The sequence below is a fragment of the Kwoniella dendrophila genome, chromosome 8 (genome assembly GCF_036810415.1).
Source record: "Kwoniella dendrophila CBS 6074 chromosome 8, complete sequence".
NCBI lineage: Eukaryota > Fungi > Basidiomycota > Tremellomycetes > Tremellales > Cryptococcaceae > Kwoniella > Kwoniella dendrophila.
The window spans coordinates 462,816-488,259 of NC_089483.1; the positions used below are offsets into that span (position 1 = coordinate 462,816).

The window sequence follows — 25,444 nt, forward strand, 5'->3', positions numbered from 1 at the left end:
ATTAGAACAGCTGACTTGATATGCTTATCTAAGGACACAGATTCGTAGGACGATTATCAGAAGTCGTATATCTTATCGGCCCGACCGGCCGCTCGAAGCTGGTAATGTCTTGTGCTATCTACCTGCCTGAATTTGTCGCCGTGCAGACAAAGACGGGTGGGGTTGCGTCAAAGCTTGTACGATGTTTGCTGGCCATACATATACCATCGAAAAGCTTGAGAAGATCATATGCATCTAACCCTTATGGGTGTTCTTGGTGTTGTGATCCTTGTCTAAAGCATTTCTATGGTATAGATTATTATACAGATGTTGTTGATGATGTTTGGCACAATACTCTATTCTGATCCAGCACTTCCCGGGTTGCATGATCTATGTCTACATGATGTTGTCTATCACTGGTCGCGAAGTTCTTTGTTGACCGAGACCCTTTAAGTTCAACCAGTCCATCAAAGTCTCTTTCCCTTCTGTTCGTTAAATTGAGCGATCCATTCATGTATAATGGACTTCTCTAACTCATGCACATCCCTGATTCGCGAAGGCTCTTTCAAATGATCGTCCAATCCGTTCTATCAAATCATGGACATTGTTAGCGCGTCGTACGCTTGAGAACGAAAAGGCTCCTGGAGTGGTGACTCATAATACTCACCTCATCGTAATGATGTACACCGTCTAAGAGCCATCGTCCAAAAGACCAAAAATTAGTTATTACCATGTTGAGGGCTATTCGTGTGTGAAATGATACGTACCAAATATCAAATGAACAGGTTTATTGACGGAAGACCTTCTTTGAGGTGCCCAGTCACTTTGAGGGGTCTGTGCATGAATCAAGCGAACTTCAGGCCATCTTTATCAAGGATTTTGTTCTTACTCAAACTCACCATAGGTCTCCATGGATCTCTATCACCGTCAATGAATGCCAATCTATCATATTCAATCTCATAATCACCTCTTTCATTCACTTCTTCGACATCAGGCCATTCAGGTACAGTGAAGTGTTTTCCAGGTGGGAAAGCTTGTCGACATATCTTGGAAGTGTATCCAAGGGTAAGTCTGTTTAAAGATATTGTTAGCTTGTTCAGAACGTGAAACGAGCGCACTCACTTATTTGAGATTATACTTGGACCTTCGAGCGGTGCAGGCATGAAATATCCCCATTGAGTGCATACTGCGACATCGAAGGTAACGTTTATCAGCTTATGTTCTATCACACGGTAGCGGATAGACATTTTGATCCGACATAACTGAAACTCACCCTGGAAAATCCATAATCTCCAAGTCTGCTCAAGATCCGTGGCCCTAAATTTCGAATCTTGCGAAGTACCGAAACACTATCGAAAATTTGTTTAGCGGTGAATCGCCATAATGGAGAGCTTGCCAAAGGCGAAGACAACATACCTCTTCTATATCGGATGCAGGTTTTCCTTCTGATCTAGGGCATCTAATCACCACGTTCTACACATTTATTGGTTTCGTTAGCCAAAGATAACCTATTTAAGAAGCTCCACAAGCTGAAGTAAGCTACAAACATACCTCTTTGATGTATTTACCGTAGTTTACTATCGAAGCGGGACTACGTTGTAGTGATTAGTGATGAGCTAAAGATCCCATCTCCGAAATACAGAACATATCTCACATGCTGATTAGACCAATGTTACTACCCGCTTTACCAGCAGTAAGTGTATCACAGAAATGATAGAACTCAGTTGAGCCAACTAGTAAAAAACAAATTTGAGTGGGTGTCAGCACGAAGGACGGAGTCTCTATTTGAGCAGGTATGTATTTCACCTTTTGGATCCCAATTTTTAGCTTGCCAGTAGCCTATGAACAAATTAGTTAGAGAGTAATTCGTGTAAGGCGAGACGACAAGAAGTGGAAAAACTCTCACCCAAAGGACCCGAGATGACATCAGCAAAATCTTCATTACTTGGTAATTCTTCTAAACCGAATAAACTCTTTAAATGTTTTGGTATGGGTTCAGGCAAGTCTAACAGATGATCTATTATCTTAATCGCGCTTTGTAAAGTTGATATACATTGCTCAGGTGCATATTGTTGAATTGGATCGTAATATTGAGGGAAATTGATTTGAGCGTGAGTGACGGCTATCATAACGAATATGACAATCTATCATTATGTAGACTTCTTCGAAATTTCTGATGAGCGTAAAAAACAAACATCACTAACCACTTGAAGCTATAGCACCCCATACTAAATGAGGATACTCCTTTCTCATATGAGCCGCTCTTGCACCGGCGTAAGATCCTCCATAATATATCCATGCTGTATTATTTGGATGTAAAGCTTGTGAATCACTTAAGGACATCATAGACGATGGTGCTTCAAAGTTTTCGATGAACTATGACATGTTTCACGTGTATCAGCAGAGTCTACGGTTTGTCGGAGGAGCAGGAAATCCGCAAAATAAATAAATACAGATTTGAAACTTGTATACTCACATAAGCTGAATCTTCCAAAGCTTCTTTATTATTCAAGAACCTCAGGTCGTCTGTCGAGAAGGATGACACAGGAACTGAATCACCATAATATCTATCATGAGTTGATGTGAAGCAAATCAATACGACTTCTTCCTTTGAATAATTGCTCATACGACAGCTGACGGTAAGACATCGATTTACCTGTGTTCAAGCACAATACCAATACCATTTGTAGAATTACTCAATATTTGCAATATGCCTCTTTCTAAGAATGGTACTCTACACATGAGAAGCGGCATTCAGTATTTATTATCTGTATACGCTCAGCTGTTGGATGGCGCTTTGAATAACGACAAAAAACAATCATTCAACTTACCTATCTTCACCACTAGTTTCACCGCCATCTAATAAGAAAACAGGTCCACCATCTTTATAGAAACTGGTATCTATCCAATATCTTTGACAGAATGTACCGTTAACTTCATCGTCGAAATGACTTATCTTCTGAGGGAAACAATGTGCTTTGTATAATGGCTTCTTGGATGTAGAGGTTTGGAAGGTGTGTTGAGAAGTGTCTTGACTATTCAGTGAATTAATCCAGGATTCAAGCGGACGATATCAGTCAATTATAAATTGAATGACACGCCAGAGTGAGGATACGTACGAATTGACGAGTAAAGCCTCTTCATCCTTGATCTTTTGCTCTTTCAATAAACTCTGCCATAATCCAATTTGCGGTCTTCCATTTAATAATAATTCACGATGCGTATCTGGATGTAAGGTTGTCTTTCCACCAAAAGTAGGAACGGCCAACAATCCACCGATGAGCAGTATAGTAGACGTTATCAACATTGCTGTTAGCTGAATCAGCTGGTTTCGTCTTACTGGACGAGCAGCTCTGATAGGTATGGATAGTGATGGTAGCTGAATGAATAATATATGAATTAATAGATGTTCAACGATTATATCATTCATCATCTTCCTCCTTTTAACTTGGGATGCATCCGGTAATCGCGGACCCGACCGATAATCCGAGTAATGATTATGTAATCATCATATACCACATGGTGAAGCAAACGAAATTCCCGCTCTTTTGTAAAATTGACAACAATAGGATAAATACATGATACAGTATTCTATGCAAAAGAATAGTACAGATAGAAATTATGAATGTATCATCCAGCCTTCCAATCTCAATCATCTAAAACGCTTAGAATGAGTCTCCGACTAAACGGTGGAAAACATGAAGATGAACTTCCGTTCTAAATAGAAGGGAAACTTGCTTTATTCTAAGCTCTTCCGAGCACCTAACTTATCGTAGGAAGTAGATAGTCAAGCGACTCTACATGAAATGAAGGATTTTTTATCAGCTTCGTCATTCAATCTTCATATACCTAATGAAGTGAGTAGAAAATTGGGGATACTACATACCTATAAGGAAGAGTTTCATGGAGAAAGGAAAACAAAAGAGAAAATAGAAAAGATTATAAATAGTTTGGAGGACGTTTGACAACTGGACGCGTTGGATTGACAGTTTGGTATTATTACTATAGAATGGTTGTAGGTCATCGTGGGAATGTAGCGGAACTTGACGATGTGGCAGTTCATTTCGTGAGGATAGCTCGATGCAAGATGAGTTGTACCACAGTTCGAGGTGTTTTTCAATGCATATCTCGTATATTCGAGAACGAACATAGGAGTTATTGATGAAGCAAGACACTGTTGCTAACAGAATGATCGAAAGATCCTTGCCTCATGTTCATCAAAATTCAAATGCATAAGATCGATACATCATACGGGAACGTACAAATACTTGTCTAACGGCTAATGTCCTACATGACTTGAACCGAATCTACCAAATAACATTTCACCTACACCACTTCCAATAACTACAGATATGATCCACCAAATATTGAAAGTCATGACTACCAACCTGTGTTGACAATACAATATAAATTAGCATGACAATCCCGTTGCTTCAAACATTCTAAGAACAAGATAAATCAAGGATTTTTGTGTTTTGGGTAATATCGGTATAATCCATGGAAGCTTTGAATGGTTTTATACTTCAACAGAAACTTACATGAGTAAATAATGAATTAGAGTTTGTAAAGCCTGTAATAACCCTCTAGGTAAATCAACACCCCATCTGAAAGGTCTCGACCATCTACCTTCTCTACCTGGATCTAAAGATTTTCTAACCGCTTTAGGTAAATGACTATAGTGCGATTCATCTCCTAACATCTTTCCATCTTTTGCATTGATATCATTCTCTCCATTGATATTTGGCGAATATGAAGGTACAGAAGATCCACTATTTGGAGTTTCTATAGGATAAGAGCTACTGGATGCTGTAGTGGGTAAAGTGTTTCTTTGATAAGTCTGTTTCTCATTTAAAGATCTTCTTGCAGTTAAATTATCACGATTTGAAGGTAATGAAGTTGTATTACCAGAAGATGAAGTTGTAGAAGGTATATAACCTGTTGATACTGGTCGAACGTAGCCCATTTGTCTATGTTTGGAATTGACGAGAAAGTGAATCATTGTCAGTCATCCTGTAATTTTACCAGGAAAAGTATCTCTTTACACCATATCATACTCTAGTACGCGATCTGGTCTGTGACCTAAAAATCAAGTTTCAAGCCGAAATGGACTCACCCTTTCCTCCAAGATGCATCACAAGCTCTTCTAAAAGCAACCAAATATCTTTCAAATATAGCGAAAAGGAACAAACCGATACAGACTCCTACTGTTGCACCCGCTGAACTAGGTATCCAAGATGCAAACCATAACACTATAATGATTAATCGAATATTGCTATTAGTACATGATAGCAATCTTTACAATAGTAATTTCGATTGAAAAGTAACAGCTTCAAGTCATTAAGAACTTACTGTCAGTTCCTATAGAACCATGAAAGTACATTTTCATAGTCATTGAACCTGATCCTGTGGATGACACTATACAATTACAAATGCTTGATTCAGCTTTTATTTCTTTATCACTGTAGAGCGTTTACTCAGACCAATAGCAGATAATAAAAACTTACTATCGTCCATACCAGACATTCCTGACATTCTAGCATGATTATGATTCACTACACGACACGAATGAGAGGAGATTTGAGATCAGATATTACGAAATGCCAATTCAATATGTGATCCGAACTCCCTCACTTACTACTGGTTGATATATGTTACTTTGACTATAATCTCCAGTATATTCAGGATTGGTTTGGCGTCTTTCCTCGTGGAGTCGTGTCAAATTGTTTGGATTGAAGTGATCAGTTCCTGTTCAAGTTGTTGATTATATTGAACATCAATCGGTTAATTAGCAATTATTGGGAAGTATATATTGACAAGATGTCGTAGTTCTTTTGATCAGTCGCGAGGTAATCTTTTCTCCTCTGTAGTTATATGATAGCTGATAACTGAAAGATACGAAGTGCAAAGACTAAAAGTAATGATTGATGCATTATACAATATACGATAATCATAAACTGCAAAGTCATTTTTACTCTTGGCTGTAGGATGTTACGCTTAAACTCAAAAGGATAAATCAATTCTATTTATGGCATATTTTTAGCACGGTTGAGAGGCATTTCTCATAATTGCCTCATGTCGATCGAACACGTGGTCAAGCGACTGTACCTGAAATAAAGTCATGACATCCTCATTTATTCCAATCGCAAGTTGAAGACAACATGAAGGACAGTACTCGTAGAGTGACATTCCATTGTAACTTAAGTTAGTCTTATTTCAATGTGGGATGATGAACTTCTGAAATGAAAAAAGAAATACCAAAATATAACTTGAGAGAGTAATAGCAAAAGCCTGTCAATTTGAGATCCCCATTCACTTACAAAATTGAATATACAGTAAATTCAACGATAAATAATTCAACTTACCATGTCATCTTCTTCCTACTCTTCCTCTTCATCTTCATCTTCATCATTAGAACCAACTTTATATACAATATTACCTGAATCATTACATTCAAAATTTGTCTCTCACTTATCATTAAATTCAATACATATTGAAGAATTAGAATATATAGATAGAATATATGTAAATTCAAATCCAATTATACAAGGTCAATTAAGAAATTTGAGATTTAGATCAAGAAAATTGAAATTATCATCAGCAACTTCGTCCAGCTCAAAGAAAAACAAAAATAAAGGTAGAACGAAAGAAAATGTTAATGATCAATGGATTCATACATTAAGTTATATTTCATCACCATTAAAAAGTCAAGAATATTCACAAGCTACTACAAGAGCTGTAATTGGTTTAAATAATTTAAGTTTAGAAAATACCGATGATATTCAAGATTTTGTTGAAAGTTTAGGATTCGAGTGAGTCCTGTGTTTCTAAACAACTTTTATCATCATCACAATCATCATCTTACTCCTCAACCCGCACTGTATTTTGCTCATAATTATTTACTGGTCACACAACTAATTTATCTCAATTATGCTTTACATTATCATTACAGACATTCACATACATATCAACAGAAAGGTCAACTATTTTATATTCCCTTATCTTACCCAACAAGTTTACCCATAACTCTACAACTTTCAATAACTCACTTAACACCTCTAAACACATCATCAGCATCGGACAATCAGCAAAACTTAACTAACAACCCTAGTAAACAAGAACCATGGTTGATACAATTATATCCTTCAAGACCTGTTAATGCGGTATCAATAAATGGTGATGTAAATTACTCGAATTTAGTTGAATTGATGAAAGATTTCGTTGATAGATTAGGGGTTCAAGGACTAGATTGGTCTATTACTGGAAGGTAAACTAGTGGAATAGGATCTGGAATCCCGTATGGACATTTTCAGATGAATAGGTTTACAATGATGATTACAAGTTATCATGAATATCTTATATTATATCACATCAACGATTGATAGTCGGGATCACAGGGACAGAGTATGCCAGATGATTCAATATTCTCGTCTAACGATAACATCATAGAGGCGTGGATCACACATGTATACATCTCTACTTTTATCTATTTTACAACATATCTCTTGTTGATCATCGCTGTCTGGTTGCTAACCCCTTTTATATTAATCATTATCGTCACCGACATCACCTCGTTTCTTGCCCAGAATGCGGTCTGTTTCTTGGAAAACCAATCACAAAATCTCGAAATCATCCTCTTCATCAACCACCACAACCTTTCTTTTCTTGCTTACTTGTTCTTCTGCGGTGGTAAGATCTTTAACATCGCCATCGTCAGGAGCAGATCTTTTAGTTCCAACAGCTGTACTACTTGATATCGGTACTGCTTCACTGACGGAAGTTGTGGGAGGAGGGATTGAATCCGAGATTATGGGTTCTTCGGAAGGTTCTCTTGGAAGAGGAGCAGATGGAGCGAGAGGTATATCTGGGGGTGAAGATGGGATAGAATAGGGTAGACTAGCTTGAGCATCGCTATTATCATGATGGTATTAGCGCCTTGTGAATAACAATGTGTCTGCTATAACTACACTCACGCTTCACAAATACTGAAATGTACTGGTCTATATTTGCCATCCTCATCTCTTGCCGTCAGCATTTTACCCCTCTTAACATCTAGATCATCTAAGGTCCTATCGTAATTATCGTCAAAATCAGGATCGGCTAATAGTCTTCCACCTTCAAATATTGTCCATTCGATTTCTTCTTCATCATCTTTTTCTTCGAACTTGGCTTGAGAAAGCCAAGATTTGACTATATCGTTCACAAATGTTCCGAGAGTACATGTCTTGAGATCTACTTTTAATGGGATATAGATATCTCGACAGACAGAACATTTGTTATCGGCTTTAGCCGGAACGGAGAAACCCAATGGTTTGACTGGATCTGTTCGTAGGAAAACGTTCCTTATAGCTGGTCCAGCTGAATTTTCAGCTGAATCTGAAGTGGTAGGTTGTGTAGGGAGACGTTTGAGGATATTCAAAGATTGCATTACTATCAATCCCGCGATGATAGCGTTGGTGGTAGCGATAGCCGGAATGATGTTCCCAGCCATTTCTGGAAAAAGAAAGATCGCACATCAGCCTCAACTCCCTTTGCTTTGGAAGGGAAACTTACCCTTGACATCGAATCGTGTTTTGTTAGCGATACCATAAGCAGTGGCTCGCAAGTTTGCTGTGGCGAGCACAAAGTCAAGAGTATCGTCATCGTCTTTATCGAATGAAAGAGGAACATCGGGATAAGCTATTGCTCGAGCAGATAACCGTTTAGCACTGTATGGTAAGAAGCAAGGGTAAGTCGATTTTGTACCGATACATGATCTATTCTGCAAGCTTACCTGTCGATAAATAGCTCCAAGTTTTCTTTCAATGACAGTTCCCTTTGATCCTTAAGACCCCTTTTCTGCTGCGAACCATTTTCCTTGGGTTGACCATTAGAACGCTGAGGAGCTGCATTCCGTAATGGAGGTGTTCGGAACGAGCCGTTCATGATGGCTTCGTACTCTAGTGGTACGGGCTTTATTCGGCCTTCCTTCTTCCACATGTCTTCCATAGCTAATAGTCGTTGAATATCTTCATTGAAGATCTAGTGATCGGTCGATTAGCTTACAGTAAATCCATAGACAGCTTAAAACTCTGGTAGTGTACTTACTTTATTGAACACATTTTTTGGTCCATCCTCCTCACCCATGCTTTTTCGAACTTCGCGGAAAGCAGCGGCTTCCTTTTTCAAGTTCTCGATCTCTTCAGCTGCAATTTGCTGTCAGTAAAGATGATTGTCTCGTCTACTGCGTATATGTATGAATGACTTACCATTTTCCCCACTGGCTTTTGCTTTATCCAACTCTTCGGTGTCTACATCCTCGTCATCTTCTCCAAATAGTTTACTATTCATGGTGTCAGCCACTATGTTCAACACTATAATTGGGCCAATAGCTTACTTGAACAGATAGGTTTTACCCCATACTATACAATGTATAGGTTCAGAAGGGGTTGATCTGATTGTACAGACAGGGAAAGATTTAGGTGCAGGTTTTGGCACACAATCAAAACATTCCGTTTCATTCTATAGAAGTTACTTTCAGCTAATGGAGTTAAAGGCGATGGGCAGAGTCGAATTTACCTTGATCATCGGTGTGACTTGACCCAAGTAACCCGCTGTTCCCGATTCAATCAGTGGTACGCCAGCAGCTTGACACAATTGGTTGGCGTGTCTTCTTGCGTCTATAACAATCCTTTCTCATCAGCTCATCTTCATTTCCGGCCAGAGTTAAAAAAAAAGTGTGGAAACATACCCATATTATCCAAAGCGTTCATAACTAAACCGAAACCTTTAATCCATTCTAAGTCATTAACACTATCCTTGACATTACCATGTCTGGCATGTATGTCAATACCTGATGAAGGATTGAAATGCCGAGCAGTGACAGCTGCTACTAGAGCTTTGGATTTCGATATATCCGGTTTTCTGAACAAGAATTGTCTGTTCAAGTTTGATAAATCGATAGTATCCAAATCAATCTACCGTTTAGGATATGTCAGAGAGTCGAGTCGTTCAAATCTGGTGATAAAGCGATACAATACCTACTATCTCTATATTGGCGAAACCGACTAAAACTAAGTTCTTCACTGATTGGAGGATTTTCAGTAGATGAGATCAGCTTTTTCACCTCAACCCAACTGATGCGAACCAAGGGTAACAGCGAGTAAGGGTAAATGATGTATAGATGAGCTGTAGACCGTATACTAACGTAGTTCACAGCCTATACCACCAGCTCCCACTACTAGTAATTTGGTTTCTCTGACCTTTTTGTACAAGTCTGATCCAAGTAAAGCTTCAGTATAAGTTGATCTGGGCATTGTGATGAGAAGGGAAGGACGATGAGAGCGGCAGAAATCCAGAATTAAATCCGATATGAAGCCAGGTGTAATTTATTGCGACGGTCTGTTGTTTTGCGAACTGAATGATAATAGATGGTATCAGCTAAAAGAGAAACGAGAAGAAGGAAAGCAGAAAGAGATAAATACTTGATCCATTTCATTCTGGAATTGATGTTTCAGACGCGAACTGAATTTATCACGTGATTTGACGCTCAGAAGTGGTGTGCCTAGCTACACCTGCAAGAATGCACACCCCTTGGTGTACTGTAACCCGCGTCGTACAAGCGCAAACATTACTTATTACTTGCAAGTCAGGGTTCTATATAGCAAAAGTTAAAACCCACGGTTCGACTCCCTCACTCATCACCAACTCTTCTCTTTGTCAATAATAACTTTGTCTTTCACTTCTAAAGAGCAGTAGTAACATCATCTTCAATATAAACAATACGTCAACCTAACATATCATATTTTCAGGACAAGATAAGATAAGATCAGAACAGGAATTTAGAAGTTAGAGAAGAGGTCTGAGAAGAGGTCTGAGAAGATGTCATCAAGTAAAATATGTCGAATATGTGGACCGAATCCTCCTCTTGATACTGATTATAGTCGTGGTACAATAACGTGAGTTGATCAACATCAATCTGTAAACAATACATATCTGGAGCAACGTATATTATCTGCTTTTTGGAAATGAGTGAGCGCCGGACTGACTGACGTTGAGACTTGTTTTATAGATGTCAGAGTTGTGGTACAATCTTAGAGGAGGGTATTTTAGTTTCTGAAGTTGGATTTGCTGAAGGTTCAGGTGGTCGTGTACATATTCAAGGTGCTTTTGTAGGGCGTAATCAAACTGGTTTTGCTGGTGTTAGAAGTGGTGTAAAAGGTATTCAAAATACAGAAGGTATTAAACAAGCGGGTAAGTAAGAAAGCATCTTCAACGAGATTACCAATATATTCTTGTCTGTTCATGCAGAGCAAGTTATCGTGCACTGATAAACTTTGACTTGTATATATAGGTGCGGACAAGATAGAATCCGTTGCCAGACAAATGCATATCAGTGCGCCAATTTATCAAAAAGCAAAACGATTCTTTTCTATGGCTGTTGATAATAGGTTTAATAAAGGTAGAAGAACAGAATATATAGTCGCAAGTTGTTTATATTTAGCTTGTAGACTTAGTAAAGATGCTATGATGTTGATTGATTTTAGTGAAAGATTGAGTGTAAGTGTATTTATTTAAGTATCTTTAAGCATCAATACAAGAAAAAGATCGCTCCTTATGCTAACAACCGTCCTTTTTGATGTTTTTGTTTACAGATCAATGTGTATGAATTAGGAGCAACATATCTAAAATTAAGATCAATATTACATTTACCTGAACAAATGCCTGAAGTAGATCCTGCAATATACAATTTAAGATTTGCATATAAATTAGATTTTCCTTCAAATGTCGTACATTCAATTGCTACTGATGCATCAAGATTAGTCAAAAGATTCAGATCAGATTGGATGACACAAGGTAGAAGACCTGCAGGAGTTTGTGGTGCATGTTTGATTATCGCAGCAAGGATGTCAAATTATTTAAGAACACCAGATGAAGTTTCACAAATTGTTAAAGTACATACATCAACAATTAAAAAAAGGTTATTAGAATTTGCTAAAACTGAAATGGCCAAAAAGACTGTGGCTGAATGGAGAAATTTATCAAATGACGAGTTGGATAAATTGAATCCAGTAGAAAAACCTCCTGTGGTAAAACAAAATGAATTAAAACAAATTAAAATTGAGCAGCTGAAAAATAAAGCTAAACTAGAAGCCGGTTCAGATGATGATGAGCAGGAAAAAGCAGATGAAAGTGATGAAGAAGAAGAAGAAGATGATGATGATGAATTAGATGGAGATACCGCAGGAAATCAAGAAGGTCCAAGAAAACGGAGAAAAAAAGGTAAAGAGAAAGCAATTGCAGAAGAAGACGAAATGAGTGGAGTAGTCAAAGCTGCAGCGAAGGATGTAGCAAATGATGAAGATCAAGAAAATGACGATGGTGCAGAAGAAGAAGAGGAAGATGATAATATGGAACCTATAACACAAGCTGAATATGTACGCGAATTAGAAGCAGCAAGAGATAATCCCGAAGAATCTAAAGCAGAGAGATTAAGGGAAAAATCAGCTTTCATGAAACAAGTTAAGAATTATCAGAAAAACGGTAATGCTGATGGAGAAGATTTTTTCGAGGATGACGAAGACAACGACGAAAACAAAGAAGAGTTCGAAGAGGATGAAGAGGGATTAGATGATTTGGTTGAAAACCTGGAAGAATACGAAAATGAGAATGAAGATGAGGATGAAGATAAAGAAGAAGAAGAAGAGGAGGAGGAAGAAGAGGAACCTGCTACACAATTAAGAACGATAACTCAAGAAGAAAGAGAATTGGGTAATAACAAAGACAATAATAAAAAGCAAATAAAGAAAAAAGAAAAGAAAGAAGAATTTAATGAATGGAATGATGAATCAGCTACAATACAATTTTTATCAAAAGAATTATTTAAAAATGAAGAATTATTATATAAAGGTAAAGAATTGATAAATAGAATTAAAATGTGGATTGGTGAAAGAGATCCAAAGACATTATATGAAGAAACAATGATAATTCAAAAAGCAAGATTAAATAGAGAAAAATTATCAAAATTAAAAGAATCAAATTTTGATGATTTAAATGATGAAGAATTAGAATTTTCTTTTAAATTAACTGAAGATGAAAAACAAGCAAGAGCAAGAATGTGGTTATCTACAAATGGTAAATGGTTAGAAGATGAAAAAGGTAAGTTCAAGGACCAAAATAGATATTATAAATCATTACATGATTCTTATCTTGATCAAGAAGAAAATCCTCGCTTACAAACTTTGTGTTTATATTTTCTCTTGAATTTCTATAGTGCGACTAGAACAACGTGCTATAGCAATGAGAGCTAAAGGTCTTGATCCATCTAAACCCAAGGTGAGTTTTTGAACCATACATACAGTTTAATAAGTCTTACATATAATTGCAAAAATTGACTTTAACGAATTCATCCCCATTTTTATCGTACATAGCCAAAGAGAAAACGTGCGGCACCACATAAAGGACCATATAATTCATCAAGAGATGCAATTCAAAATTTCACAAAAGGTAAACAATTTTCATCAAGAATTAATTATGATATTTTAAGAGGTTTAGATTTATCAGATCAAAAACATGATTTACCTGGATCTGGTTCATCTGGTTTAATGACTATGAATGATGATAAAGATGATGATGACAAGGAAGATGACGAATATGGTGCTTGGGATGAAAAGGGTGATGAGTGGTAAGAAAATTTACTGAAAGAAAGGAAAACACAGATTGCGTTTCCCAAGAACAATGACATATTGATAAATAGATAGTAGTTATTTAGACATTCTCTGGTAAAGTTTCATTTGCTATATGAGTAATTTCATGTTGTATTTGTAAGATCCAATTGGTTCGATCGCTTAATATATATATTCAAAAGAGAATTGAAAATATATTGTATTCAATCCTTAGTTGTATATGCAGTTCCACATCATGCGCGTACACACAATTTGTGTCAAACCTGCGACTGTTCTGATTTGTAAAATCCCCAAGTGCATTGGTGTAAACATCTAAGATGGCTTGTGTATGCTTTCATAGAACTATATATACATATACATATAGATATGACTATATATATAACTATATATACGTGAGCCAAAAATAGGTCTGAGACACAATTTGGAAGAGATAGAACGATAGTTATCCCCAACAATCATTGATATTCCTCTCAAATACAAATTTTGAGTATTTCATCAAACTCTTAACTATGTCAATTCTCCTATTGCTCCTCCTCTGAATCCAAATTTATATTTGTCTTTGTTTTGTTCGATATACTATCATTTCCAGTAGATCCAATTTTGTCATCGTCCGCATCACCTTTTTCAAATTCATTCGAATCCAAATCTAACGGCGGCACAATCGAAGGTCTTTTAGATTTTCTTCTAGGTAAATCATCTAAATCACTTTCATCTTCGTTGATATCGCTGTGCAATGATATATCATTCTCATCATCACTTAAATAAGTATTGTTATGTTGAATGAAGGAGGAAGGTGGTAAAGAAGGAGAAGATCTATCTATCAATTCGTCTTGATTTTCTTTTTCTTGCTGATCATCATCATCATCTATGCTTATTGAGGTACCAATACTATTTGTTCTGACTTTGAATTTACCTTTACCTTTATCTCTTTTTCTTTTCTTTGTTCCACCATTTGAACGCATTGTGCTATTGGTATTACCTTGTTCATTAGCTAAATTGTTCATTTCTTCTCTTAATCGTTTTTCTTTCTCGAAAAATGCTTTTAAAATTTCAGGATCTTGTTCATCTTCATCTGAATCTTCAATAAATGCAGCAGATTTATAAGATTGCATTTCTTTATTTGCTCTTTCTTTTTTCTTTTTCTTTTGTTTTTGTTTCTTCTCTTTCGTTCTTTCCTTTGATGATGAAGAAATTCGAACTAATTCACCTGTATCTGAATCTAATTCCATTTCACTCAATCCATCATGTTCATCCCCATCTGGATCATCTGGATCGTCTCTCCTCTTTCTAGATTTCGTAGGCTCAGAAGGTCTAGATCTACGTAACAAGTTCTTAGGATCTTCAGTTAATGTAGGTGGATTGTCTAAATATTGTTTTAACGCTCCTAAGGATGTTGTCAAAGATGATGGAATTATACCTGAGGGTATTAACCATTTTGTCGTTGTAGTTTCTTCTACTTCATCTGGATGTACCATATTAAATGATAATAATCTCAACATCAACCTGAAATGTGAATCTTTTGTTACAGCAAATTCTTGAGATTCATTCGTTGTTTCAAGATCTAACATGAGGAATGAATTCATTTTTAGCTATAACATCGACCGTTTCAGCCCGATCATATAGCTTACCATGTTGAACGAATTTCTCAATAGCTGCTTTACTTGGTCCACCAAAATCCCTTACTACATTCTCACCATCGTCATCACTATCGTCAGCTTGACGTAAAGCTGAATCTTCACCATCTGTAGCTATCACAATCTCAGTTCTAGCTGCAAGGGCGATTTCCAATACCTGCGTTCGAAAAAAGGGTTAATAATTTATAAATTCACGTTCATACTTCCTTTCTCAGCAAGAGTGAAGGTATCAAAAAAGCGGTTAACAATAAGACATACCTCAATGATCCATTCGATCCATTCTTTATGATTTTCATTCAGCAGAATACCAACTGTAATTTCCATTTGCTGACTCCAACTTAATTTCTTATTTTTCTTGAATTCAATTTCGGCTTGACCCATCTGTTTGATGTAATAAATCGTGATAGTTCAGTTAGATAGTTCGATCTGTTTGAGATATGTATGAATGAATGTCAAATGATTAATATAACTGACCTTTTCTTTTATTCTACTTCTTTGTCCATTCATACCATCTTCATCATCACTTTCACCATCAGATTTATAACTACTAATCTCTTTCCATTTTGATCTTGATTTACTTCCAAATGCTTCAATAATCAAGAATGGATCTTCTGTAATTCTTTTGAAAAATTTTCTTAAAACATAATTTATTAGTTGAGATAAATCTTTTGATGATTCTACTTTTGGTAATGTATGTGATAAATCAAGTATTTTACGGAATAGATACATTGTTGAGACCTATTTGATAATGCAATTCATACTTATAAGCTTATTCTCACTGAAAATTGGTTTCGCTAAGAAATAGAAAGCTTACCTTGAAATATAATCCTTCGGCTTGTGCTTTTATGACCTGTCTATGCATCAATCCTACAACCCTTTTCATCTGTTCTGGATCTTCAAAATCTTGAAATCGTGCAAGATACGATAACAAAGTATTCGTTACGGGCTCGGAAGCGAATCTCTGTGGTAAACATATATCAGCTATCAAGGTGAACCAAAAACTTGATAAATCCAGCTAAACTTACTTTCTCGAAGGTCTTGAAAGTAAAGGCATGCTCTGCATAACTTGGAGCTTGTTCATCAGGTTGTAAAGCTTCTTCTTCTTCATTACCGTATTCTTCTGGCATACCACTTGCGTTAGGCTCATTAGCTTTCTCGGCTTCTTTTCTCTTCTTTCTTGCTGCTTTTCGTTTCCGTATAAACATATATCCTTTATTTTTGGAATACTTCTCTAGCATTCGAAGTAAGACATATGCGAAGTGGACTACGGAATCGAGATATCTACAGGGCGGTAACACATTGATTTATCAGCTATGTACACTTGAACATGTTACGGAAAACCAGCTTACGCTACTGATTGATCCTTATATTGAGATATTACCGATAATGATGAATCAAGAATATCACCATTATAATATAAATTATTCTGAACAATTTCAGCAACTTCAATATCTTCTTCTTCACCTGACGTAGCCATTGCATCTAGCAATAGCAACTAAAATGGATCATCAGCTTATATTCGCAATATGGAAGGTTCGACTCACAATTTGAGTAAAACAATCCAAACTGGCCTGTAATTCTGTCCAAGCAGGTGGCTGTAGTAGAATCATCAACATACAGTCTCTCGATACTTTTGTGTTGGCGATAATTTACCTTATCGTCCATAGAGCTCTTCATTCTGGAAAATAACCATCTAATAGAATCCATTTCGGCCATTTCAGCAACCAGACTAAGCGATAATCTGTGATCTTGTTCGCTTTTCTGTTCTTCTTTATGTTTCAGAACAAGTAAATATTCGATGAAGAACCTTGTCAAATAAAATGTTCGAACATTGTCCGTTGGCCGTATTTTGCTTCGTTCCATCCTTATATCACGCAAAATTGATTGGAAAAAAACTAAATTTTGGAGATAGAACAAACTTAGGCTTATTCCCCTATCTTGAGCAGAAAGAAGACCTACCGTTGAAGCAAGATTCGATGAAAGATTTAGCTAAGGCTTGTAAAGCTCGCATGGCATCAGGATTGAAATTGATAATTTGAGTTAGTTCATCCTATGATATCCAATATTAGCTTGGTATCTACGATCAAGGGGAATTTGGAAGTTCTACTTACCACCTTTTTCATCCTCTGTGCTCGCTTCCTTTTCACTTCATCCAGTATTTTACCGGCATTAGCAGCAATAGCATTCTGTTTATGCAATATCACTTTTTGTTCACCCTGTTTGAACAACAGAGTAGCTGTTCAGCTATACTCATATCTTTGCACAGTTAGTTACCTTGACTTACAGCTTTCACTGCAACCGTTGTACCGAATCTTGAATGCCTAGTCATACCAACTTTCGAGACTAAAGCCTTTTGTCTCTTCTCGGCATCAAGTAATTTTGATAAATTCTCTAGGGGAGCCTATATGATGTAGATCAGTTTCAGAACGCTTCACGTCTTGAGTGAACAATTATAAGAGCTGATCAACGTCGATGGACTTACCCTGTCTTGATCTTGAGCCAATTCTTTTGGCTTGACAGACCTAAATATCAAATGCAGTATATCCAATACTAGAACATTGAAAGGGTTGAAATCTGATTTATCTGCACATGATGCCAATGTAAGTAATAGTTGGAAATACGTGAGTTTGTTCAGTTGTAATATCAATGTTGACTAACAAATTTAACAGATAAATACATGAACAATCAGCAAACATCACAGAGATACAGCTTTTCAACCTTGAAGGATTTTCAACTCAACTTACCTGCAGATTTGCAAATTCCTCTTTTTCACCCGTAGCAGTACCTTCTGCAACTGTATCTTTTATAGCTAATAAATTTCGTACGACATGTAGCCCTAGCGATATTATTCTTTCATCTTTCTCGTCCCTGTATGTAATCAACACAATATTAGCTAGCTGTCCTTTTTCGATAACTCATATAAAACACAAAAGGGAAGCGACCATATTATACTATACTATTACCAACACTCACTTTCTTGGTTTCGCTAAACTAGGTAACATCAAAGCTAACAAGCATCTTAATGGTCCGCTCGTCTGTAATATTATAGCTTTGTATTCCAATTGCGCCCTAAGTAAAGTAGCGTAATCCGTTACTACATTAGGTTCATCTTCCATTTCTTTCAATTCTGACGCTACGTCGATTGGCCATGTCAAAGCTGCGATTAGATCACCTATGAACAAGGAAAGCTTAGATTAGCATCTGATTTATCCTGCTGATACTTACAGGTCTACTGAATATATTTCCGAAATGAATGAGCGCAAAGGGAAGAATCAAGGGGTTTATATTCAACTTACAAGCTAACAAAGCAACCTTTCTACCCCAATCACCTCTATCAGTACATTCAACTAATAACGCTACGAGTTCTCTCATTAAACCTGATTTTGCCATACATCTAGCTACAGTTCTCTCATCATCTTCATCATCTTTTCTCCATAGTTTCTTTAAATCTTTTAAAACACCTAAAACACTATCACCAGGTCTATAAACATTTTCTATTTTACCTGAATTTTCATTTAAAATATCTTCATATCCACCTAAAGCTGCAACTAAAGATTGTACAGCAGGTAAAAAAATCTTTTCTTTATCCAAAGGTTCAATTTCTTCACCTATCGATCCGCCCATATCAGACAATCCATCTGCATGTATTCCTCCTAAATCATGATCTAGGTCCCCATATAAATGACTTGGTGAAGATGGTTGAGGTGAACGAAGATAACTCATCTTGCTCCTTCCTCGACCAGATCTCTGTCCTAATGAATGAGAATGTCTGACTTTTATGAGGCAAAGAGAGCCAAGTAGGCTTGCTCAGTGATGGATATTGACTATGATTGAAGTTGAAAGAGCGTATCTAATAGATCAAGAACAAGTTGAATTTCAAGAACATTGCATTTAGGGACGCGTTTTTGACGACCAGCTTGAAATTAAACGCGTCTATTAATCATATTATTACACAGGCGGCGATAACCGCTTTTGCAGTCACCAGCTATGATTCATGCCAGCTTCTTGTATAGTGATGGTAGACGGACGCAACCAGCCCTCTGAGAATGGGCATTTTGCCTATTTGTATTAGATGTAGTGAGAGAAGTACAGTCTAGATCATGCATTTTACAGTATATATACCAGTCTATCCTAATGAAGAAAACATTTAAATCAGACACCGAGTACATGTATTATCTATAATAGTGATTTGGCTTTAGCGCCTTCTAAGAAAGCTTGGAGATCTTGAACCCAAGGGAAGTAGGCTTTGGTGTTTTCAGCTCGAGCATCGTTCTGGTTGAAGATGATGAACTAAAAGAAAGTAATAAAGTTAGCAAGTGTGTTTATGTGGGACAGGATAAACGCGATATGGTCAATTTTGGAAGGTTCACAACTTACTTTTAATAATTTCATTCTTTCTTCAGGCATATCTGAATTCATCTTCTTTTCTCTTTTTCTCAGATCTTCACCTGTAACTTTTTCCCATGTTTTTAACCATTCTTCAGGTAAAGCATCATATCCACTTAATTCTATAATTTTACCATCAAATTTAGATGGTTCAAGTAATATTTCTGAAACTGATCTACCGATATCTGAAGTTGATATACCTGATTTTATAATTGGTGCAGGCCAGAAATGTGGAATTGCTTCTACATATCCAGGCATAAATACATTTTCTAAAAATCCAACTGGTCTTAAAATTGTGTAAGTTAATTTTGATGTTGTAAGATAAGCTTCGATTTCTTTTTTAGCTTCAATACTATAATATATGCATGATGTATTATTAGCTATGTAACGGATGAACCAAAGGTACATGTGTGACTTACGCTGAAATACCAGTGTCTTTATCTCTATAACCACTAAAATCAGTACTCGAGAAAACGAAATGACCAACTTGTTTTTGTACAGCTAAATCAATAAGTTGTTTACCTTCTTTGATATGAGCTTGAGCATCGAATCCAACAGGAGCGAAAAAGATTCCATGGACTTTTCCATTGACTTGATTCAATACTTGTTCAGGTTGTGCTGAATCACCTTGAATAATTTTAACATTTGATAAAGATGTCAATTGTTGAGCTTTAGAGGATGATGGATCTCTTGAAACAGCGTAAACTGAAATATCGGCATTAGATTTGGAAAGCCACTATGAATTAGGTCAAGTCAGCCACTCGTTCTTATATCTGTAGATTCTGCTAAGTTGGATACTTACTTGTACAGCTGAACCTCCTTGTTTACCTGTAGCACCGAAGATGACAAAGTTTCTTGTTGAAGACATTGTTAATCGTTTTATGATTGGTATGGGTTGTGTAAGTTTAGGTATAAGAATTTAAGTTAAGTACTTGTTGTTATGGGTAGAAGTGAGTTGGGTAAAGAATGGGTGAGCTTGAGTGGTTGAATTTAACTGATGAGCTAAACTTTGAAAAGAATCTTTACATCTTGGAGGTATTTATACCTTTTTCCTTACATGCTAAAGTCGGCGATTTGATTGTTTCTTGTCTTTATCAGATCTGGTTGATTATGATTTGGCCGAGATGTTGATTGATAAAAACATAAAAACATAAAAACATGAAAAACATTAAGATTACTTTATCGTACCTTATACATCATACCTTAATCTCGGTCCAATCTCGGTCATAACCCTTATAACCGCGGGATTAATTGATTACTCATACTAGAAAGCCTATACCCGAAGGATTGATAATGTTGTATGAGTCGCTAGGTAGCGTTGCTACATGCATATGTTTCCACAGACCTTGTCAGCGGCATTACTAGGGCGATCTCTGATCCATTAACAACATGATACAAGCGATATGTACTCTCTGATGAATGATATCGGCAATTCGTGTATTGGTTGAAAGTATCACCAATTTTAACCACATTTCAGTCTGTACTCGTGCAACCTCGACCCGCTTGGACCGTTGTCCTCTTCGCGTTGAACGATACCCGGATCTGGTTCTGTGACTGCTTTCATCATATATTCATCTTATTTACTATTATGATTATCATCGATGAACCAATGATCGAGACAGAAGGAACCCGCAGCAGATCATGAGAGTATAGCATACAATATCCTAGGTCCACTTTGACTGCAAGACTTGATATGATAGAGCGTATCAAGCACAGTAACATGACAAGATCAAAATTCCCTTCACCACACGTTAGAGCGTGGTTTTCGTACGCTTTAGCTGCTGAGGTATTCTCTGCTTGCGGATTAGTAAGTAGCTCAGAGCATTCGAAAATATTATTACTAAGTATTCATCTGTGATGTATAGGCTATCTTCTTACCTATAACCTTAGAACGTGGGTACAGATTACCTTGAATTTTCTGATTATAGAACCCCTAACATGTTATTCGCATATATAGAACTAGGTAGAGAAATTGGTTATTATGCTCCAGAATATATAGAGCCTTGTTCTATTAGCAACTCCGCTGCGGATGGGCTAGAAAGGATCTGTAAGGCCAAGATACTGGGAACATGGGTTGATACTGCGTCTTTTAGGTGAGTGTTTCTATCCTAGTGATTGTGCTAGATATCGAACTTACGAGATCTGGGTAGTATGTATGTAAAATCCATAGCCGTTGCGATACAAGCTATATGTATCATATCTATTGGTCCGTTAGCAGATTCAGGTAAGTTGTCTTCGCTGTACTTCCCAATTTTATAATGCACTAATTGACCTCCTCCTTCGAGTTTAGCATATTGGCGAAAACGACTTTTGATCATATTCGCATATAGTGGTTCCATTTCAGCTATTCTATTCCTTTTCTTCCCTTCTACACCAAGCGTTTCACTCCCACTCATCGCTGCTTTACTATTTATCATAGGAAATACAGCATATGCTACAAGTATAGTATGCAGTAATGCATTTTTACCGATTTTAGCAAGGGAAGATGAAGATGTAAAGAAAGCTTTTAAAGAATCAGTACCAATCATATCTGAGTCATCTGAAAATTCACAAGATGATGATGATACGGTAGGATATAGAAGAGCAAGTATAGATGAAGAAGGTGAAAATGTGATACCCAATGGATTAGGCATAGCGGTTAGAGCAATTTCTACTACAGATCTAGCTGAATCAGATCCAGACCCATTGTCATCAAGTGGGATATCACCTTTAGGATCAAGAACGCATTATGAAACTTTGTTATCATTGACAATATCAAGATTATCTTCTACAGGAACTGCACTAGGATTCTTTTCAGGTGTATCAGTTTTAACTTTATTATTAATACCTGTCTTACTATTGAACGGTACAACATTTTCATTAAGATTAGCTATTGGTTTAAGTGGTATATGGTGGGCTATATTTACGATTCCTTCTTGGATAGGTTTACCTTCTGGATCATCGTCGAGTCTAAATGAAATTAGTGAGGACACGTCCACTGTCAAGGAAAAATTCGGTTTTAAAGAAGCTTGGAAAAGAATTGGGCATATGTTAAAACCAAACGAAATTAGAAAATTACCAAATTTATACACTTTCTTAATTGCTTGGATGTTTCTTTCTGATGGTAAGTTATAATGCTATTCTCTGCAAGCTCAGTCCACCCAAATTGACCTTGAGTTTTGTGATGTTTGTCCTCGTCAGGATTTCACACCGCAACATATTCAGCGATCTTATTCGCTTCATCAGTATTATCAATGTCAGCATCAAAAATCATTTTGATTGGAATTTTAGTTCAATTATCTGCGGTAATCTCGTCAATTCTAGTACCAAAATTACAACATTCTTTATCCTCAAAAAATTCCAACAAACCGATAACCAATTTCAAGGTTTTGTTGTATACTGTTCTAGCAGCATCTTTAATTCCTACATATACTTGTTTAGGTCTAATATTACCTTTTGGCGGTTTAAGATCAGAATATGAAATGTATTTTTTAGCAATTTGGTTTGGTCTTGTATGTCCTTCCTACTTTGATCTGTCCCCGTCAATACAAGCAGGACAGCAGGGGATCTTACATTGACGGTTTTAACATCTTAATAGGTATTTGGACCATTCTTAAGTTATTCAAGAGCAGTTTACACTGAACTGATTCCACCTGTAAGTCAAGACTTTTCTTCATTGACTTTGCCTGTGCGCCACTGTAGAGTTATGCCAATGTGACGGCTAACTTCACCTGTTCACTTGTGCTTGTTCGTAGGGTCACGAATCAACATTCTTCTCTCTATTCGCTTTCACCGATAAATCAGCTTCATTTATCGGTCCAGCTATAGTAGGTTTAATAGCTGATTTTACTGGAAATTTGAGATTTGGTTTCATCTTCCTATTGTTCATGCTGGTTATACCCATACCTGTCTTATTACAAGTTAGTATCAGAAAAGGTAAAGAAGACGCCAAAATATGGAGTGAAGATAAAATACGTTCAATAGGAAGGGAAGATGAAACTACTGGATTGTTAGCTGAGTGATCATGTTTATCTTGTATCATATAATCATACTAGAAAGATCAAATAAGGCAGATAACCAAATGAGTAGCCTGAAGGGAGCATGCGAAAGCTTAATGCTTTATGGCTTAGATTTATTTTGTATTTAGACGGCTAAGGGTTCAACCAAGAAGTAGGTCACAAAGGAATATAACATATTGCAGTCGTGAAAACAATATGTGCAAGAGCAAGATGCTATGATTGACTGGACATCACTTGAATGCATCTGCTGCTTGAATCTTCTTATGATCCCTTCTGTTCCTGCAAGACTCGAAGCGTTATATAGGCAGTTGGTCGTTCTCTGCCATCTGTTGTACTCGTCCTAGATGATGATCTTCTTATATCACACAATATGAGAGTTGTAGCCTAAACCCACGCTGAGATTCAGATTCCGTGAAGAACATCAATAATCTGTTTGATTAGGGAGAAGCTTTCAAGATGATTGGACTAGTAACAGGCCTAACCTGCTGCTGGAAACGGATGGCATCAGCAACAAACAGAAATGTAGCTCCATGTCTGAAGTGTATTTATGACATCGATCAAAAGGCAGTCGCGTATCGGAGCTTGAATTATTCTTCACTTCATAGACATCGATGGTGTCTGACAAGAAGGCTGTCTCTTCACAACCATATACTGACTGAGATAGATCGGTATATTTCAGGTGTCAGGCGGTCGTAAGTTCCGAAGGAGTACTAACACAGTGGTCATCATACTTATATAGCACCGTCGACGTCAGAGTATTCGGTGTCGAGAATAAACATGGGTACTCTACTGAAGTACATCGCAAATGACCTGAATGCTCCGAACATCCAACACCAGAGGATTGTCAGATAACCCCTGGAGCCACTCCAAGAATACTATTGTAGGACTTGACCGCGCTGTCAATTCAGCACACAACAACGGACAGATTAACGTATAAACGAAGAGCAAAAGCATGATGAATATCGAATTTACACCACGAGTATGCGGGCATGGGTCACAACGGGAGTTTGTTTACCTTCTATATCCCAGGTGGAGGATATAAAAGTATTTATGCTTGTTGGTTGAGACTCTTTCAACCTATAAGAAAAATGGAACATATCAGCTGGTATACAAAATTCAACCCGAAAACCGAGGGCAATCGGCTATCATAAAATCTGGTACAAAACGTCAACGTAAGCGAAAAATATGTGTTTATCGTCGTTTTGCTATTTCAAGCTTATTGATAACGTTAAAAACGAGATGCAGAAGATCCCGATTATTTGCTTTAATTTAGCTTTCTGGAAAATAATGACATCGGTGTGAACCGTATATACATACATCCTTGGAAGCCCACCTGAATGTTGTATGTCTTTTTTGGTAGCAGATATGTGAATCCCTTTTGACCCTTTATAAAGACCGCTTGACCTTCTGTTACTGTTCATGTCCTGCTGTCCTAGAGGGGGCTTAGAGGATGAAAAGAAGGTCACAAATCCAATCAGCCAGGTACAGAGTGCATAACACCCAGCGAATCACTGCAATTACCGCCTTTAATTAACAAGCGCCAACTCAAAAATACATAATCAACCCGAAAGGACATATCGTAAATACCAAATTTGATTCGACCACCAGATCAATCGTTTGTATCTATTTCTCCCTCGGTTATTCCGTTGCTGCATTTTTTCTGGTACTGGTACAACTGCTCTTCCAAACCCTGATCAGGGAGTTCGTCTGTAAGAGTTCCGCTGCAGCTTATCTAGAATCCGAACAACTAACTCATATAAAACTTGAAAGATCATTACTGCGCGCG

General features: G+C 37.0%; 8 protein-coding genes across 8 annotated transcripts; 3 read left to right on the forward strand and 5 right to left on the reverse strand.

Annotated features, from left to right (window-relative positions):
- Positions 1–446: 446 nt before the first annotated feature.
- L201_006035 (uncharacterized protein) lies at positions 447–3,286 on the reverse strand (the record flags this gene model as incomplete). Its single annotated transcript, XM_066221760.1, has 16 exons — positions 447–566; positions 647–669; positions 747–813; positions 879–1,050; positions 1,102–1,165; positions 1,253–1,328; positions 1,396–1,452; positions 1,531–1,570; positions 1,634–1,712; positions 1,786–1,818; positions 1,886–2,101; positions 2,184–2,355; positions 2,456–2,546; positions 2,636–2,713; positions 2,811–3,014; positions 3,099–3,286. 16 exons carry the CDS (start codon positions 3,284–3,286, stop codon positions 447–449), a joined length of 1,680 nt encoding a protein of 559 aa, XP_066077857.1.
- A 972-nt stretch (positions 3,287–4,258) lies between these two features.
- On the reverse strand, positions 4,259–5,511 carry L201_006036 (uncharacterized protein; the record flags this gene model as incomplete). Its single annotated transcript, XM_066221761.1, has 5 exons — positions 4,259–4,367; positions 4,518–4,946; positions 5,093–5,228; positions 5,329–5,394; positions 5,484–5,511. The coding sequence occupies 5 exons, from the start codon at positions 5,509–5,511 to the stop codon at positions 4,259–4,261; spliced, it is 768 nt and encodes a 255-aa protein (XP_066077858.1).
- Positions 5,512–6,342: 831 nt separating this feature from the next.
- L201_006037 (uncharacterized protein) lies at positions 6,343–7,247 on the forward strand (the record flags this gene model as incomplete). The annotated part of the gene is made up of 2 exons (XM_066221762.1): positions 6,343–6,788; positions 6,929–7,247. 2 exons carry the CDS (start codon positions 6,343–6,345, stop codon positions 7,245–7,247), a joined length of 765 nt encoding a protein of 254 aa, XP_066077859.1.
- Positions 7,248–7,589: 342 nt separating this feature from the next.
- L201_006038 (uncharacterized protein) lies at positions 7,590–10,271 on the reverse strand (the record flags this gene model as incomplete). Its single annotated transcript, XM_066221763.1, has 11 exons — positions 7,590–7,887; positions 7,950–8,469; positions 8,530–8,684; positions 8,750–8,997; positions 9,064–9,161; positions 9,225–9,298; positions 9,353–9,477; positions 9,535–9,635; positions 9,707–9,932; positions 10,000–10,040; positions 10,163–10,271. The coding sequence occupies 11 exons, from the start codon at positions 10,269–10,271 to the stop codon at positions 7,590–7,592; spliced, it is 1,995 nt and encodes a 664-aa protein (XP_066077860.1).
- Positions 10,272–10,836: 565 nt separating this feature from the next.
- L201_006039 (uncharacterized protein) lies at positions 10,837–13,643 on the forward strand (the record flags this gene model as incomplete). The annotated part of the gene is made up of 6 exons (XM_066221764.1): positions 10,837–10,913; positions 11,027–11,208; positions 11,309–11,514; positions 11,610–13,113; positions 13,229–13,290; positions 13,386–13,643. The coding sequence occupies 6 exons, from the start codon at positions 10,837–10,839 to the stop codon at positions 13,641–13,643; spliced, it is 2,289 nt and encodes a 762-aa protein (XP_066077861.1).
- Positions 13,644–14,161: 518 nt separating this feature from the next.
- Positions 14,162–18,997, reverse strand: L201_006040 (uncharacterized protein; the record flags this gene model as incomplete). Its single annotated transcript, XM_066221765.1, has 16 exons — positions 14,162–15,201; positions 15,269–15,431; positions 15,533–15,655; positions 15,749–16,012; positions 16,089–16,235; positions 16,300–16,555; positions 16,624–16,769; positions 16,819–16,869; positions 16,928–17,169; positions 17,234–17,324; positions 17,386–17,490; positions 17,559–17,675; positions 17,757–17,927; positions 18,019–18,142; positions 18,248–18,446; positions 18,571–18,997. 16 exons carry the CDS (start codon positions 18,995–18,997, stop codon positions 14,162–14,164), a joined length of 3,666 nt encoding a protein of 1,221 aa, XP_066077862.1.
- Positions 18,998–19,450: 453 nt separating this feature from the next.
- L201_006041 (uncharacterized protein) lies at positions 19,451–20,528 on the reverse strand (the record flags this gene model as incomplete). Its single annotated transcript, XM_066221766.1, has 4 exons — positions 19,451–19,564; positions 19,652–20,012; positions 20,080–20,396; positions 20,463–20,528. The coding sequence occupies 4 exons, from the start codon at positions 20,526–20,528 to the stop codon at positions 19,451–19,453; spliced, it is 858 nt and encodes a 285-aa protein (XP_066077863.1).
- An 852-nt stretch (positions 20,529–21,380) lies between these two features.
- Positions 21,381–23,661, forward strand: L201_006042 (uncharacterized protein; the record flags this gene model as incomplete). Its single annotated transcript, XM_066221767.1, has 8 exons — positions 21,381–21,467; positions 21,526–21,553; positions 21,618–21,753; positions 21,811–21,884; positions 21,951–22,763; positions 22,841–23,151; positions 23,238–23,294; positions 23,395–23,661. 8 exons carry the CDS (start codon positions 21,381–21,383, stop codon positions 23,659–23,661), a joined length of 1,773 nt encoding a protein of 590 aa, XP_066077864.1.
- Positions 23,662–25,444: the final 1,783 nt, after the last annotated feature.